Source organism: Hippoglossus stenolepis, chromosome 21 (genome assembly GCF_022539355.2).
Source record: "Hippoglossus stenolepis isolate QCI-W04-F060 chromosome 21, HSTE1.2, whole genome shotgun sequence".
Taxonomy (NCBI): Eukaryota; Metazoa; Chordata; class Actinopteri; order Pleuronectiformes; family Pleuronectidae; genus Hippoglossus; species Hippoglossus stenolepis.
The window spans coordinates 9528331-9546317 of record NC_061503.1 but is presented as its reverse complement, the minus strand read 5'-3'; the positions used below and the strand labels follow the sequence as shown (position 1 = coordinate 9546317).

The 17987-nt window shown below is 42.2% G+C and overlaps 2 protein-coding genes across 2 annotated transcripts; one reads left to right on the top strand and one right to left on the bottom strand.

The window, feature by feature from the left end:
* Positions 1-418: 418 nt before the first annotated feature.
* Positions 419-11312, top strand: rhot2 (ras homolog family member T2). Its single transcript, XM_035145976.2, has 19 exons — positions 419-613; positions 1458-1516; positions 2190-2271; positions 2364-2407; positions 3159-3212; positions 3321-3373; positions 3673-3781; positions 3923-4024; positions 4154-4252; positions 4347-4455; positions 4556-4676; positions 4897-4981; positions 5092-5237; positions 5366-5466; positions 7349-7479; positions 7622-7702; positions 7809-7931; positions 9405-9607; positions 10026-11312. The coding sequence occupies exons 1-19, from the start codon at positions 577-579 to the stop codon at positions 10141-10143; spliced, it is 1857 nt and encodes a 618-aa protein (XP_035001867.1). The 5' UTR covers positions 419-576; the 3' UTR covers positions 10144-11312.
* A 1902-nt stretch (positions 11313-13214) lies between these two features.
* LOC118100858 (histone H1.0-B) lies at positions 13215-14403 on the bottom strand. The gene has a single exon (XM_035146350.2). It carries the CDS (start codon positions 14139-14141, stop codon positions 13536-13538), a length of 606 nt encoding a protein of 201 aa, XP_035002241.1. The 5' UTR covers positions 14142-14403; the 3' UTR covers positions 13215-13535.
* Positions 14404-17987: the final 3584 nt, after the last annotated feature.

Genomic DNA, 17987 nt, shown 5'->3' with positions numbered 1-17987 from the left:
TGTGGATTTTGCAAAATATGGTGTTTTTTACACCAGCTCTCAGGGAATAATGCATGAGTTTTGATGGGAAACAGAATAAGGCCTATTTAGGTAACTGATATCTGCATGTGAGTCAGAGTGAATTGGTGCAACTTGATTGAATTTAAGGGGAATGTTGATCCTTGGCGTAGGAATGTGCTCTACTGACTGTTATCGTAGTTTAGATATGTTTGTGTATTTGAGTAAAATACACACACACACACTGACTATTGTCGTGCAAAAAAAACGTCAAACGATTATGGATCCCTACATGCATTACTATCAATATTTTACAAGGATCTAATAGTTTTCAGTAATATCATGTTTGTGTACATTTCAATACAATCTGTATTGCTCGTGAAGCAGCGCTGTGGTTTGTCCTGCAGGGGGCGTCTTTTCACAGTCTCCTCCCTGAACCGGAACAATATGGTTTCACCTTCGCCGTGGAGCGACGGACGCTCACTCGGGCTTTAGCTGGAAAATTTGACTTTCAAATGAGAGATAAATGTCAGTGTAGCTCCGCAGCGCGTCCGACTGTTGTCCACACTCCGAGGAAACATGAAGCAGGACGTCAGGATCCTTCTTCTGGGGGAACGTAAGTCGCTTCCGCTGTTAGCCGAACACAAGCTAAGAGGCTAGCAAACATTAGCCGCCGAAGCTAACTCACTAACTTGGAGCTGAGTTGACCAGAGTCTCTCCCGGTGACATGTTGGCTCAGTATACTAGATACACATACCTACATGTGTGTGCTTTGGTTTAAATGTACTATTAAATGGCTTTTTTTCTAAGAAGTGAAGCGCCTTAAAATGTTAGTTTCCGCTCATGCTAGCATAACATAGCTTCAGGTAACTTTGCTCTTAAAGTTGTGAACGCAGTTAAAGTTGTTGAATGTAATTTTCCACTTTCTAACTTATGAGCTCAACATTACACAATAGATAATTGTGTTTTTTATTCAGTGTAAAAACTAGGTACTAGGCGTTTCGTTACATTCTATATCATTATGACAGATCTGTTTATTCAGGATGGTCTCACATCAGTTTCTAGTTTGATCTGTCAGGTGCTAGTTAACACAGGGTCAGCAGTACAGGAAGCAACCGATCAGCTCAGCAGTGCAGTTAGGGTTAGTTACATTAAAATAAGAGCAAGCTAGAAAGAGCTTATTATAAAAAATACAAAACTAAAATGTTATACATTCAAATGGGACATTCGTGAAGTAACAACTTTAACTGTATGGAGTGTGTGTGTGAATAGTTATTGCACCGTGTATCAGTTGTTTCACATTTTTCCAATAAAAGCTGCAATAAAGCAGCCTCATGCCATGTTAACAAGCAGCACTAACATGTTAGTTCTGTCATTTCAACATGTCAAGTCACGTGTGATCCGTGTGTCTCCCTGTGGCAGCTGCTCCCTCATCCTCTTCATATTGTCTCTGTTCACAGCCAAGGTGGGGAAGACGTCCCTCATCATGTCCCTGGTCGGAGAGGAGTTTCCAGAAGAGGTAAGTGTCCATGCAGCTGTTTAGCACTTGTGAGATTCTGCACAGATTTCACTTTCTCAAGAGCAGCTGTTATCAAACTGGGAGGTTTGTAAAATCCATTCTCTGCCTGCTCCTGCCTCATCCTTGGTTCAGGGTGATCGTGCATCTGCTAAAGCTGCCTCAAAGCTTTGGAACAATCTACCTTTTAGGATTAGGACTGACACTGACGATGCTCATCTTCACCCTGGGCTTTTCAATGTCCAGCATCAGCTGTGGTTGTTTTTAAATGTGCTGCATAAACAAATTGGACTTAACTTGACAAATTAAATGTAAGAACATTTAAATATAGTATGTTTTTAGCTATGGTTGCAAGAAAAGATAAAACAATTGTTAAAATTAAGTTAAAAATAAAAAAGGTGTCATCAGGGTTCAGATTTTGGTTTTACTTTGGTTTTTGATTATAACAGATGAGCGACAACACCAGTTGCCATAGGTCATATTACAGCATCACAGGAAACACTGGGATGTGTGCAAACAAGTCTTTTTTTGCTAAGGAAGGAGATAATATCAGTATCCCTTCTATGCTTCAACAATAATGGCCATTATTGTCATTTGACCATGAACGCCTTCGCTGACGAATGAACGCTGTGCCCTGACAAACTCATAACTGAGAGTACATTTGTGATGTTGACAGGTTCCCTCCAGAGCTGAAGAAATCACCATCCCTGCTGATGTGACTCCAGAGAAGGTGCCCACACACATAGTGGACTACTCAGGTAACCCATACTACTGTCAGTACTGATTGGTCTCCATGCTTGTTGCACGTGTGGGTCTGTGTGACACAAATGTTTGTCTTTAACCTCGACAGAAAAAGAGCAGAGTGATAAAGTCCTGAAAGATGAGATCATCAAGGTAAACTCACTTTACTGCACCAACAAACATTCTGAACTTGAAAATCCTCCTTTTTAACAATCTACATCTTTGTTACTTGTCATAAACAAACTCAAACCACATGAACACATGGCTTGAATTTAGCTTGAACAACCTTGAATAAATCAATTCAATATCAACTCTGAGAGGAAAATATGAATAAATGCAGTTTCCTTTAAGGCTGTCTGCCACTCTGCAATAGAAATGTTCCCTGACATTTTACCAAAGAAAAGCATATTTTTGAAGGTTTGTTTATTGTAACATACTCATAGAGGACATGTCCATTACAGTTTTTAAGATGAAAATAACATCATGAGCCTGGTCCTTTTCTGCCTCTGGCTCCTTGAACATGCATAAACACTTTTAGATTGTAACAAACACCTGAACCATACTTTTTTACTTGTGATTAGTCTGTGAGTCATTCTTCTTTCTTTGTGTTTATAATAATGAAAAATAAGCGATGTTGAAATGTAGATCGACTGATAAATCGAAAGCTTTATCTTGCAGCTCAGCTCCTTATTCACCACAATGATCTGGTACAACGGCAGCATTACTGCTGACGCTGCACCTAACCGACTATCTTAACCTTACTCATGAACAAATCTCTGAGATATCTAAACTTCTTCACTTTATCATCACACATCTTATTAAACTCAAGTGTGTATAAACATTTACATTCTAATAGGTTTAATGGGGACTTTCTTGATTTTGATTTACGTTTTTGTCATCACAGGCTAACGTGGTTTGTGTCGTGTATGATGTCACCAATGAGGAAACAATAGACAAGGTAGTGACCTCCAGCTTGGTTCACATTGTCTCATACTGTGTTTTATATTTACTTAATTCATTTGAAATACATACTACACTGTGTTAAATGCTGCCTCGTGCTTTTCAGATCAGAACTAAATGGATCCCTCTAGTAAACGGAGAAGCAGAAAAAGGGAACAAGTATGTATTAGCTGTCATTGGGTGTGTGTTTCTTGGGCTTTTCATGTCTCATGGACTTTGCTCTCCTTCCCACTGTTTGTATGTAATGTTGGCAAACTTGGCAGTCGATGTATTCCAGCCTGTTGTAGTGTTGAGTCACCTTGAAAACATTATGTGCTGAGTGAGAACATGTTTTACATAGTATTTGATTTGAAAACAGATTCGTAACATGTCCTGAATTGTGATGTTCTGGTTGTTGTATATAACAAATCGTCATTGGGTGTTGGTACTGAGTCAACTGTCTTCACATGTTTTCTCAGAGTTCCCATCATCCTTGTGGGAAACAAGTCTGATCTGCGCTGCGGGAGCTCAATGGAAACCATTCTCCCCATCATGAACCAGTTCTCTGAGATTGAGACATGTGTTGAGGTAAGACTGAAGTCTAGACGTTTCCCCTCCATTCCTTATCTCTGCAGTCTGTATACACCTGCTGACGCGCACACAATCTGCTTTCAGGCTGTGCAGATAATTGTAACTGAAATATTCCCTCTGCTGGTTTTCTTTTTCAAGTGTTCTGCGAAGAACCTGAAAAACATCTCAGAGCTGTTCTACTATGCACAGAAGGCCGTTCTTCACCCCACTGCTCCTCTTTACGACCCCGAAGACAAACAGGTCAGCCACTTTTTTTTTGTAATGTGATACCAGGTGCTGAGTCAGCCTGTGTGTCTGTTCCAGTCTACTTTGTGTACGGTGTACATCCATGTAATTGGATGTTTTTTGTCCTCCAATGTTTTCCCACAGCTAAAACCTTTATGTGTCCGAGCCCTCAGCAGAATATTCTACATTTCCGACCAGGACAATGACCGTATCCTCAGTGACGCTGAACTCAACAGATTTCAGGTGCCACTTGAAATCATTTAACATAATGTTTTCTTGACTATTATGTGAACCAAAAACATTTAGTTTGCTATAAAAGTATCATCTTTTTTTGTAGAAATCTTGTTTTGGAAATCCTCTTGCACCTCAAGCCTTAGAAGACGTGAAGACAGTAGTTTGGAAGAACACAAGCGACGGAGTGCAAGACAACGGCCTGACGCTGAATGGTAAAAATCATCCGTAAATGAGAACATGCAGCTTTAAACCATGTTGTTGTGGAGCCACACTCAACTATAATGACCATGTATTGTTTCTCTTCTCTTTCAGGTTTCTTGTTCCTTAATACATTATTTATCCAGAGGGGCCGACATGAAACCACGTGGACCATCCTCAGAAAGTTTGGTTACCATGACAACCTTGAGCTGACTGACGATTACCTTTATCCTGAGTAAGTCTGACCATGTCCTGTCTGTCATGGCAGCTGGAAAATGTTGTTTTATTGATAAATATTTTTTTGCAACTTGTTGGATTGAAATGATTGAGAGCTAGGATCCCGCTCTGTATATTCTACACTTATCTGTCAGACTTCCTATCAGTGATATGTGTTATCGTTAATGTACTTAAATGCCCATGTACATTAATATCTAATGTTGTTTTTGTGTTGTCAGAATACGGATTCCTGTTGGCTGCACCACAGAACTCAATGCACTAGGCCACCAGTTCCTCCAGCAGCTGTTTGACAAGTACGATGAAGTGAGTTTCTCGCTGCCTCTGGCCACATTTTCCTCGTGGAAGTATAATAGATAAATGTTTGGGGAAATCTTACCGGAGGATGAAAAGGTGTCTCTCTTTTTCCTTCGTAGGACAAAGACTCTGCCTTGTCCCCGTCAGAGCTTAGGAACCTGTTCTGTGTATGTCCCTACATGCCGTGGGGGGCCGAGGTCTACCTGACTGTGGCGACCACAGATGAGGGCTACATCACCAACCAAGGCTACCTCTGTCAGTGGACGTAAGTATCTCCCTCTGTTGTTGACGATATGATTGTAAGCATGCTCTATGTTAACACTGTAATGCATTTAAAGATTATTTATACTCTGCACTTTTAAAAGCTCATGTTCACTATGCCTTCACATGCAGGCTTTCTGCATACCTTGACATCCACCGTTGCCTGGAGCACCTAGGATACCTAGGTTACCCTATCCTCACTGAGCAGCAGTCCCAGACCTCGGCTATCACAGGTGTGTGTGTGTGTGTGTGTGTGTGTGTGTGTGTGTGTGTGTGTGTGTGTGTGTGTGTGTGTGTGTGTGTGTGTGTGTGTGTGTGTGTGTGTGTGTGTGTGTGTGTGTGTGTGTGTGAGAGAGAGAGTGTAAATTGTAGTTAATTCAGACCAACTTCTTGTAATTACAAATGTTAGGAACATCTTTCTTTTGAGACGCACTGTACATCCTCCTTGAACACTTGAGCACTATAGGAGGATTATCAATCTTAATCCAGTTCACTGGAGTGTACTAGATTTAGATACATGTGCATTTGTCCTTGAGACGTGAGTGAGTAGTTCATTTAACCTGGGGGTTTGCAAATTGCACGTCTACACTGTCATGCATGCATGGTTTGAAGTATGATGCATGTTCCACATGTAATACTGAGGACGTTTTTATTCTTGTGATGAACGGAACAGTGATAAATTATTAAATTAGGGATTCATACATGAGCTAATATGAGGAACTGTAGTACTGTGTGTGTGTGTGTGTGTGTTGGCATGGCAGAAGTGTCAGTGCAGACGTGAACTAGTCTGAGGACGGTTTTCCAGGAAAGCTTTGACAAGATTAGAAAGTGTGATGTAATGTGTCGTACTGCTGCTAATCACACACATAATTCTGTCTCTGAGGTCGGAACCCTTAGGTGACCTTACAGGAGGTGTTAGAGATTTGTAAATCCTCGTTTATTGGGTCGTGTTATCTGTCGTTTGTTTAATTTTAGCCATGTTTGCTGAATCACATTTGTTGGGCTGATACATTGGTCTTGAGTAAAATGTTGAGATGGGTTTACAGAATTTGGTACAGTCCAAATCCGTGGCTTGGTTTAGACTTCAATGTTTGAGTTCAGTTCACATCACCTGATACCTCTTGCTTGTGCCCAAGGGATTTTATTGTCCCTCGAGAGCTCATTAAATTAGCTTAGACGCATGCTGTTGTTTACAGAATATATAGCTTGTCCAAACTTTAAACAGAATATTAATTTTGAAATTTACATTGTGTGTCCCGGTGGTGAAATGAAAGAAATAGTTAAGTTGCATAAGTAAACTATGCTCAACAGTCCTGTATCCTTGTACAAGAATGCAGATGTTAACATCTTGGTTTCTTCATCACTTCACCCTTATTTTCAGATATCCAGATAAAGAGGCCACTGCACAAAATGAAGAACTACACAGGCAAACCTTACACTCTCACAGGTGTAATACTCACCTGTAGTATATCTGAATTATTATACACTGAATGGCATTACAGGACAACTTAACTCATGTTAAAATTACTCAAAGTACAGTTGAGGGGAACTTTACTTTAATGTGTCATTTATTCAATGTTATTAAGTAGCCTTTATCTAAAATTAAAGCCAGTGAGTGTGTTACTGCCCATTTGACTTGTTGGAGGGAAATCTCTCTTTTATTAACAACCCAGGTCTTATTTTCACATAATTTGTTTCAATTCCTTTTGTTTATAACCACAACCCACAGGAGAGAATGAACTAATTTGTCTGTATGTAGAAGAACAGAAACGGCTCCTTGTATCAGGTCGATCTTTCTCTGCTGGTTGCTGCAGTAACATCCTCCGTTATGGCCATTTTTAATAACGATGTTGGCCTCTCACCTCAGGGCTATTAATATTGCCTGGAAAATGATTGCCCCGCATTATTACACTGTGTAGAAAACATCACATGTTCTTACTTCACTTAGCAAGTTGTGAAAATTGGAAAATCAAAGACCATTTTACCATTTTATTATTTGTTGAGTTAAGGCAGGAGTTGCCATGTGTTTTCTCAGGTTCTAACAGGCAGAATGACAGTGCTGCGTGTTTGTGTGATTGGTTTATAATTTCTGTCTGTTCTTGTTTATATGTGCAGTGACACGGGAGAGGGAGGTGGACCTGGAGAAGTGCCAGACCCAGCGGTCAGTGTTTCTCTGCAAGGTGATCGGACCGCGGGGGACGGGCAAGACAGCCTTTCTCCAGGCCTTCGTGGGTCGCAACGTTGAGGTATGGCACCATCTGCTCGTCTGGAGCAGAAAAGGTCAAATGTGTACTTATTGAATTGATGAGCTTTTAATAGCTGCCATCATTAACAGTGAAGCTGAGCTGTAACGGTTTTCCTGTTTTGTTTTCTTTATCTTTTATATAGAAAACAGGAAATCCCAGCAGTGCCTTCTCCCCCTACGCCATAAACACTGTCCAAGTCAGCAAGCAGGAGAAGTACCTTATCGTGAGGAGCTCCCATCATGATCTTAATAATGAATTTTAACCTCTGACCTTGACTAAAGTCTCAGTGCCACACTATTTAAAAGATTATATTTTTCCCCTCCATGCAGCTCAAAGAGGTGGATGTAGAGGCGGAGTTCCTGAAGGCGTCAGACGCCTCCTGTGACGTTGCTTGTCTCATGTATGACACCGGTGACCCACAGTCCTTCGACTATTGTGCCAGTATATACAAGGTCAGTCACAACAAAGGTTACAGGGGCATTAAAGGGAAAATATCATTGCCCACAGTTTTCATTTCTACTGTTAGTGAAGCAACATTTTGATCTGTAAATATTACTCTGCAGGAGAAGACAGGCCACCTCCAGCTTCTGCTCTGATTCAGACACTATTTAATATAACTCAACCAAACATCTTTCGCCACTTGAATAAACACTACAAGTGGTTAAGAGCTCATAAAGGCTTAACAATGGAAGAGAGACACAGATGTGGGTTTTGGACGATCTGCTTTCTCTCCAAAGTAACGATCTTCAGAAAATAAAATGTGGTCAGGATTTTCCGCCTGAAATGCATCAAAGCCAACAGAGAAAAGAAACATTATAAATATAAAAAAATATATATTTTATACAGCAACTAATGAGAATGCTAATAAAGACTATAAAGAAATCGTATCTTTTTGAATCATAAGTAACAGCAGAGATCAAGAACATAGGACCAAAAGTAATCAACTCATAAGAGCACGAGGAATAAAAGAGTGTTCATGTCTTTTGGTTCAGCTTGTGGCAACTATGTGTTTACAAGAGGAATAGTCTTGTCCTGTTATAAATATTAGTGGAATAAAGGGCTCCGGTTACTGTCTTTACTTGAATAATCTCAGACACTTGACATCCACAGGAAGAAGTAAGAGACTCAACAGATAAATAAACAAATTACAAATTCACCTTGTAATTTTGACACATTGTGTAAACATCTTGATAAAAGTGATGTAGGCTTTTCTTTGGTTTGTTTACATTAATTATGTATCTGAATTTCATCAGGAACCCTTTGAAAACGAAGTCAATTCCCTTCTCTCTCACCTTAAGTTTTCACTTTTTATGTCTCTGCGTCGGCGACAGCCAGTGGCCGGAGGCATTATGTTTTCGGGTTATCTGTTCGTCCGTCCGTCCATCCGTCCGCCCGTCCCATTCCTGTGAACGCGATATCTCAAGAATGCCCTGAAGGAGTTTCCTCAAATTTGGCAAAAACATTCTCTTGGGGTCGAGTGGTAACTCACTTGATTTTGGTATCCCAAGGTCACTGTGACCTCACAAAGTGTTTATGTTTTTCTTGAACATGATACCTTAAGATCAGCTTTAGAGAATGTCTTAAAATTTGGTACAAACTTTCACTTGAACTCCAAGATGAGCTGATTAGATTTTGGTGCCTGGAGGTCAAAGGTCAAGATCACATTGACCTCATGTTATGGTGAATTTTACATATTAGGACTTCCCGTATGGAATTTCTATGCTTGAGGGAATTTCTTTACCTTTTGACGAGTTGTCACTTGGACTCAAAGATAAAGTGATTATGTTCCAGTGTTGAAAGGTTACAGTGACCTTTATATGTATCTGGAAATTTTTTTTTAGAAAATATACACCAAAACTGCCCTGGTTGGCGGAGGCATACAACTGCAGTACGGTAATTCTAGTTATCCCTTTGTTTTTCCTCAGCAACACTACATGGAGAGCAATATCCCATGTGTGTTGGTCGCTTCCAAAGTGGACCTTTCGGAAGTGAAGCAGCTCCACGGGATGACCCCGGCAGAGTTCTGTTATAAACACCGACTGCCTCCACCGCTGCCCTTCTCCAGCCTGTTCCTCGACTCCACCAGCAAGAGCATCTACACCAGGCTTGCCTGGGCAGCGATGTACCCGTACGTTCTAGTGAAACAAATTAATACAACATCAGCCATTGGAGAATATTATGTTGAAAACACAGAGCAATCAAAGGGGGTGTTTTTCAACCTGGACCCTGTGTCTATAAGCAGAATAACAAGCAGGGTTGTTTATTGTCAAAATAAAGCACTTTTTATGGATATTTCATGGACTGTTGCCCTGTAAGATCTGATTGTATCCACTGCCTCTGTGCGCGATCACTGGACCAATTCAAAAAGGTTTCGTGCGTACCATCCCTTTATACATACAACATGTGGTCTAGGTTGAAATATACTGGAATCCCCCTTTTAAGAGTGATAAACAAAAATGTCAAAGAAGCCAAACATTTGAAATGTTAATGTTAGTATCTGTGCATTATTTGTTGTGACTGACACTTGTTTTTCCTCCCACCTCCAGACAGCTAAATGGTTCAGACATGAGCAACACATCCTTCTGGCTGCGAGTGGCGCTGGGCTCGGCTGTTGTCGCAGTTCTGGGCTTTGCTATCTACAGAGCCGCTGTGAGACTGAAATGACCAAGAGCCAGCTGAGCTTTTATGTTTTGTTTTGTTTTTTCAAAATGATGCACCCTTTATCCATCAAGACCAAACCTCCGAAACCAGATCCAGAGCTATTGCGGTTTGAAACATTTCACTTTTCACCACGGAGGCTTCTAGGAAACTTGTCATATCTCTGCCCGCCTTTGTCTGACCTCCTCACTTTGTCCTACCCTCAGTCAACAGACCGCACTTGGATCCTAGTGGTCGTAGTGTTGTCCCCGATGCTGTGCCCAGCTTTTTCTGCCTTATATTGTCTAAGCAGGCCACGTAGGAGTTGGCCTATCTGCGCTCTGTGCATCGAAAAACATAGAACTGCAACCGTTCATATTCAAAAAGGTGCTTTATAAGAACAGAGGAATTGGACAAAGACTGTAAAGTCCAGTCTGCGTCTCCTCCCTCAGTTATCTGTAAGAGTTAATGGTGAGATCAGAGAGTTTTATATACATGCAGTGTTTCCTAAGTATGACAGAGAGATGCCAAATTGACAGGACTGAAGAACCAAAGGGGAGCACAAGAGGCACATTTTCAACAGAGAGGACACCCTGATTGGCTGCTGCTGAACCTCCTCAGTGAACAACAGATACAAGATCTTCATTTCTTAGGGGCCAAATAATGAGCAATAATCCGAGCATGTTAGTTGCTTCTTGGGCACACCATTTTGCCTGAGAATGAAATGGCTCGAATCTAATTGTTGAAATGTTACTCGCAGTTCCTCCTCTGATCTGCTGCGGCATGGAGAGGTTTCTCTTTGTGCATGATGAAAAATGGCTGTTTGCAACAAAACAAAAATTGCAAGAAAGATATTTTCTCCTGAGACGAAGCGAATCTTAAAAATGATAAAATCTTAAAAGAAAAGATCTGGTCCGATCTCTGCTTTCACTCCTTTTGTTCACACTGAAATCAAATTAATTATAAACCAGACTGAAGTAGATTTGTTATCTGTTCTGTTTTTGTTTTTCTTCTGTTCACATATACCTGACACTGTGCATTCACGTTACATGACTTGCCATTGTATTGTTCTGTTGCTAAATTTAGCTGGTGACTTGCTGTTTCTGCAGCTTTTAAAGATGTGACTGTTTCCTCTGCAAGATTGAAATGCTTAATAAAAGACCAGAGCGGGTGGGAGCTTCCACCCAAAAGACAAACGAAGCGAGTGTTGAGATGGGAAATGTGTTGTGATTTCTCTGGTGTCTGATCATGTGTTGGATCGTGTTTATTTCATCATTATCACCTTGTTGCACTGCAGCATCGTAGTGTTTTCATGCTGATTACTTAGATGTGAGGTTTTTTTTTATCTGTCTCTGCCAAGATTATGTCTTCACTGCTGTTTGTCTGTAGATCAGCAGGACTGCGCATAAACTACTGAACAGGTTTTACTGAAACTTGGTGGAAGGATGAAACACGGGGCCAAGACGTTACCCGTTAACTTTTGGATTAATGGGGCGGGTCCAGGATTAATTTTCACTTTCTTTAGCATTGTGGGGATTTTTGGGGACATCTTGGTGAATTTCTCAAGAAAAAAATGGATTTTGAAAAAATAATTACAATAGATATTAGGGATCTTAAATTCATGAGTGCGTAGAAGCACAGTGGTGCAGCTGGATTCAATTTAAGGCAACCGTTGGGCTTTGGCGACCGTATGTGCTCTACTTAGTGTGGTTTATATTTAAAATTTGAATAATTGGACTAAATTTTCAGACCTTAGATGCCAAATATGTTTTTCATGATTTAATGCTAATAGTAAGAATATTCTACAGCCGTGAGTTGCAGAGGTATATCTGAAAGTCATGCAGCTAAAATCTCACGTTACAGATCTCTGTGGAAGCACCACCTACTGTTGCTCATTTGCACACAGCGTCTCTAAACCTGCGCTACGTGTCCATGCATGTATGGATGCTGCTCTCTGATGATTCAGCCCGTAGCGGTTTGTGTGGTTTATGACTTGACTTTCAGCTGCTCTGACTCCAGCAGGTTCACTGCGAGGAGTTCCTGCAAGACGCCGCAAGATGGCAGTATTGCCCCTCAGGTGAGAGGACGGTGGGTGTGTCTGGTGGGGTGGGGTGGGGGGTCTCATCACTCAGGAACATGGATGCTGGGATTTAGAGTTTAGGTCCTTGTGTTTATTTACTACTAGTTCATGCGTGTAATGATACAAATGTGAGTGGAATGTTTTGCTGAGGCCATAAGTCATCTCTCAACTTATTCTACTATGCTTTACCAAAAAGGAATTTCAAAAAAATAAACCTTATTTGTCCTTAAATTAGTTTATCAGTAAGAAGCAGTCAGACTTCAACTCACTGCTTAACTTGTGACTATAGCTGCCACTTCAAATAACATTTAAATCCTGGATATTACCACTTTATCAGTTATAATCTTTTTTAAATGTCCCCCTACAAAAATCCTACACTCATTTCAGGTGTAATGTCTAGTTTCCTAAAAGGGAAAGTCTAAAAGTCACATATATAACTTATAAAACTAGTAATTAGTCAAACTGCTATTAGCTCAGTTAGTTATAAGTTGATGGTATTAAAAGCTCAGTGCTCCCACTTCATAGAAATGTTTAATAAAATGTTTTTTTTTGCGGAAGGATAACTTCAGTGGGCTTTGTTTGCAGCGTCCTGGCGAGAAAAAAAAGACTATGTTCACGTGTAGATCTCAATAGAAGTGCACGTGTAAGCAACGTGTGTGTGTGTGTGTAAAACTCGGAGGAGGAGCAGTGCGATCCCTCCAGTCCGCTCCATCAACCTTTACGCACGCGTAAAAGGCGCGCAAGAAGTTGACACGACCACTTGGTAGAAGATGACACGGGTTTAATGAGTGGCGGTACAAACAGTCTTTAAAGGTGACTGAACACAGCTGGGGGTTGTTATGTTATGAGGAAATATACAGCGTGGAGCTTGAATGACATCTATGGAGCCTTTAGGAAAAATCTCGCTGACGTCCACCGCCTATAGTCTGTACATTGTCATGGCTCAACAATGCGCACTATTCAAACATGTGTATTTTCAGTGTAACCCCGTGCACTAACAACCAGTCATCAGTTCGACTGTATTTACAATTTCATTTTTATTTTTTACCTTATCAGCAAAAAATAAATAAACAACACCCAGATCCTCAGTCTATAGCATCCAAGGATCAGACAGAAAGTAACATCATCATTAATAATAATAATAATAATAATATTAACGCCAAATAAGAATGGTCACAATTGTTTCTACAGCGTCTTGAAGCTATAGTGCAATGGAGAGAAAACTACTGGTAAAAAGAGCATAAGTTTGCATGGGGACCTTACAAAAATAATACATATAAGAAAACATTTCCTTCAGTATTTACAGTGACTGTGTCTGTCTCTCTCTGTCAGTGTCCTTTCACTTCTTCTTCGCCGTCTTTGCTGCCCTTTTCATCGGCTTCACCTTGGGCTTGGCCGCTTTCTTCGCCGGCTTCGCCTTGGTCTTGGGCGCCTTGGCTTTCTTTACTGGCGCCTTCTTGGCTTTCACTGGCGTCACCTTCTTCGCCACCTTCTTCACTTTCTTAGGGGTCGGCTTCTTGGGCTTCTCCGGCGTCTTGACCACCTTCTTGGACTTGGCCACCTTCTTGGTCTTGACCGGCTTGGCCACCTTCTTGGGCCGGGCCGGCTTGGCCGCCACGACCGGCTTGGCGGTGGGGGGCTTCTTCTTGGTGCCCTCGGCTTTGGCGAGCCTGAAGGAGCCGGACGCGCCGGTGCCTTTGGTGTGGATCAGGGTCCCGTTGGTCAGCAGCCTCCTCAGGGCCATCTTGATCTGCACGTCGGCGTTGTCGCTCACCTTGTAGGTCTTCCTCACGTACTTCTGGATGGACTGACGGGACGAACCGTTCCGGCTCTGGTCTTGCAGGATGGCCGCTCGGATCATCTCGGAGTACTTGGGGTGAGAAGCGTTCTTCTTGGGCTTCGCCGTCTTTTTGGCTTTGGCCGGAGTCGCAGACGTCTCTGCCATGGTGACTTTTCTTTTTCACTAAGTTGACCCAAAAAGAAAAAGTCCTGGAGATGTAGTTTCAGTCGGGTCCTGTCAGCTGGCAGGGAAACAGGAAGGGGAAAAAAACACCGCACAGCCGCAAATAAAGCTTTTCCTCGCTGTAACAAAAAAATGTCACACCTTTAATTTATGATTCAAAAAAGTATTGTTCGGATCGTCCACGCAATGTGACGCGTCCGTTCCGTGGATCACTTAAGCGTCTTATTCCACAGGCGCTCCAGCGAGCCTATGAAGCCTATCTGCGGACGTGATTGAGAACAGCAACTGCCAGCAGCTGATCTAGCGGACTCCATGGAACTGGCGCCGTCCTGTTTGTGTTTCTTCGCCGGCCAACTCGCGTCAAATGTGAAGCCCACGGCGCCGCACCGGTCCGCGGGGCACCGCGGGCCGGTAGCAGGGACATTGGGCTTCACGTGAACACGTCGCTTCCCGTCGGTCGTCGCCGGCGAACAACTTTTATTCCAGGAAAACCGGCCGGAAGGAGCGCGTGTCGCCAACAATTTTACACAATTCGCGTTAAATTGACCCGAACGGACGGGATGTGCAGGCCCGCTACCCCACGCACGTGCACGTCCCATCTATGCTCTTGCGGGTGCGCGGGGTTCGGACGTCGCAGGGGTCCGTTTTCGCTTTTAATACATCGATACGTTTTCCCAACTAACACACTCCGGCCATTGACTTTGAGTGACGTGGTCGAGATTATTTGCTGTTAAACCCGCTATAAATGAAATGTCACCGCATCCGACTCGCGGGTGACACTCGGGATCACAGCGGGGGCTCGTGTGCGTGGGTTTGCGGGGGCTGGGTGTGCGGGGTTTGCCGCTTTTTGGACAGATTTGCTTATAAGTGTCACTATGGCGGTCGCCGCTCGCAGCTCCATTGTCAGGAAAGTTGCCAACACCTCCAAACATCAGGGATCGTGATCCGGGATCGGGACATTGATCATCGTGTATGTGGGACAGGGGGGTGTGTGGGGGGACTGATGTGTGTCCAGGTGTGAGCTGTGAGGTGGGGGGGGGGGCTGCAGCCCAAAGCGCTCCTTTAATGTAGGGCGCAGTGATGGTGCTTTCTTTTGTTCACCAAGTGGCGCATCACCCCGCACTCAATGACACATCTGACACGCGGGTCCCCCCCGCCACGCGAGGGTCCGAAGCTGCACGCACGTCCGCAGACAACAAACTTCACCATCACTCCCCCGCGTGCGGTGTTTATGTCTTATTTCAATATCAGCTCTGCGTGTCCCTCCCCGCAACGCCATTTTGATTCCTATAGCTGAAAGTCACAGCCACTGGAGTCTGTTGTTTTCATGAGCACTTTTTGGGGTTTTGTGAGATATTTAGTTTTAACTTGTTCAGACCAAAATGTGTGTCCTGGTCCACATGAGCAGAGGCCGAGGTGCAGAGACAATATGCGGGGCAGTGGACAGGCTCCTGTGGACTCACACTGACCATGTCCACTGTGGTTCAAATAACAACATGCACACTAAAATAAAAAATATGACACATCACGTGTTAATTTTTCTATACGGGCCATTTATTGATGAATAAGGTAAATAAGAAAAATAATTATGATTATGATAAGTGATGGAAATGTCTGTCCCTCTGTCTCCACCTGTCCTCACAGGGAGTTGATGACTTGAGTGTTTTGTTTGGCGTGTGTGTGCGTGTGTGTGTCTGTGTGTGCGTGTGCATGTATGTGTGTGCGCGCAAGGACAGTGAGTGGAAACGCGGAGGGAGGGGTGGTGAATGAGTGAATGAGAGAGTGAGGGATTTTTTTTTTTTTCCCTGCTTGTTCCACAGTTGAGCAGAAGAGGGAGGGAGTAGTGAATGAAGGGGTGAGTTCTAGTGAAAGGGTGAGGAGGAGGAGGAGGGGGGATTGTTTTATATCAGAACAGTATTTGGGTTATATATTCAGGTTATATTGTACAGCACAAATGCATACATGGGTGGGGGGTAAGAAGATCTACACTGACCAAGTGACTATAAATATTCATTCCGTGCAACAGAGTAAGATGGAGGTGATTAAGATGTGCAGCGCTGCTTGGATTTGATAGAACTGCTCAGTAGGGAGGTCTCTATAATAACATCATGTGATCATTTGTCAGTGAGGAGCATCTTTGTGGAGTTTCAGTCTACTCCTCTTTGTCAGTGGAGGCAGCTGAGGATACAGGCTCCGTTGTTATTGTCACCGATGTGCTCGCACTGATGTGTTTTTGTCTTGTGCCCCGTTTAGGAAGCGCTGGAGTTTAGACCACTCCCTTTATCCGCCGACAGAGGGACGTCCTCCACACTCACTGGACCTGCCGAGCCTGCCTCAGTACTCACTACACACTATACACTCACTACACTACACACTATACACTCACTACACACTGTATACACACTATGTACTCACTACACAATACATGCACACTATATGCACACTATATACTCACTATGTACTAACTACACACTGTATACACACTATGTACTCACTACACAATATATACTCACGACACACTGTATACTAACTATATACTCTCACTATATACTCACTACACAATACAACCACACTATAAGCACACTATATACACACTTTATTCTCAAAATATACTCACGACACACTACATGCTCACTATATACTCATTATACACACTATATACTCACTTTATACACACACACTATATACTCACTATACACTATATACACATTATACACATCACTATACTCTATATACACACATTATATAATCACTATATGCACTATACTCACTGCATACTCATTATAACCACTATATATTCACTATATACACATACACTATATACTCACTGTACACCATATACACAATATATTCTCAAAATATACTCACCACACACTACATGCTCACTATATACTCACTATACACTATATACACACATTATATACTCATTATATAATCACTATATGCACTATACTCACTGCATACTCATTATAATCACTATATACTAACTATATATACACACACAATATACTCACAAATGTATAGTAATTTTTTTTCTCTGAAGACCAAGCAATCAATTAAGAAAATAATCAGCATTAATGAAAATAATCAGCATTTAGTCAATATCCTTTTGATCAATGAATTGCATTTTATTAGTTGATTCATATATAAGTATTGTTTTAAATGAGGGATTTCCCTCATCATTCATTTCTCAAACCCTCCCTCACCCAGTTTTATCTTTAGTCATGCCAGTGTCTGAGGTACAAATACATTCAGCTTACATCAGGCGAGCAAACCCAGCGCCTGGTTCATTTGTCAGAAGTTAAAGTTACCTTCCACGTGTATTTACAGGAGACAGCTACACCGCCACGTCAGGAGGGTTTTACAGTTGCACCTCTAAATTTATCAGATGCCACTTTGTAATTTTAGCTGCCTAAAACACTCTGAGGTCTCGTCCTGCCTCTGGCCCAAAGCATTCTGGGTAACGTCACCCACCATTTTTTTCGCCTGCAAAGGCCTCACTGTGCTCGGTATCAGGGCTGAGGATCAGCGGGTCCAGAACTGTCCAGCACATTATCACATCGTGTTACATTGAAAGCATTCTTTCTTTCTGCTCTGCTCTGATTTGATGACTGTGTTGTGGTTTGCTGTGGCTTTGAAAGTCAGATAAGGTTGATTAAATCAAACCTTTCTTATTTACTCATGTGGCAGGTAAAGACCATAGGTTCTAGATTCGATTATTTCTTCTTCAGAGGAGAATTCTTTGGGTTTCTTTACTCTACTATTTTACCACTTCTTCATTCAAATTCTTAAAGCAGTTTATTCCACGTTTTAGGGAATAGCCCACAT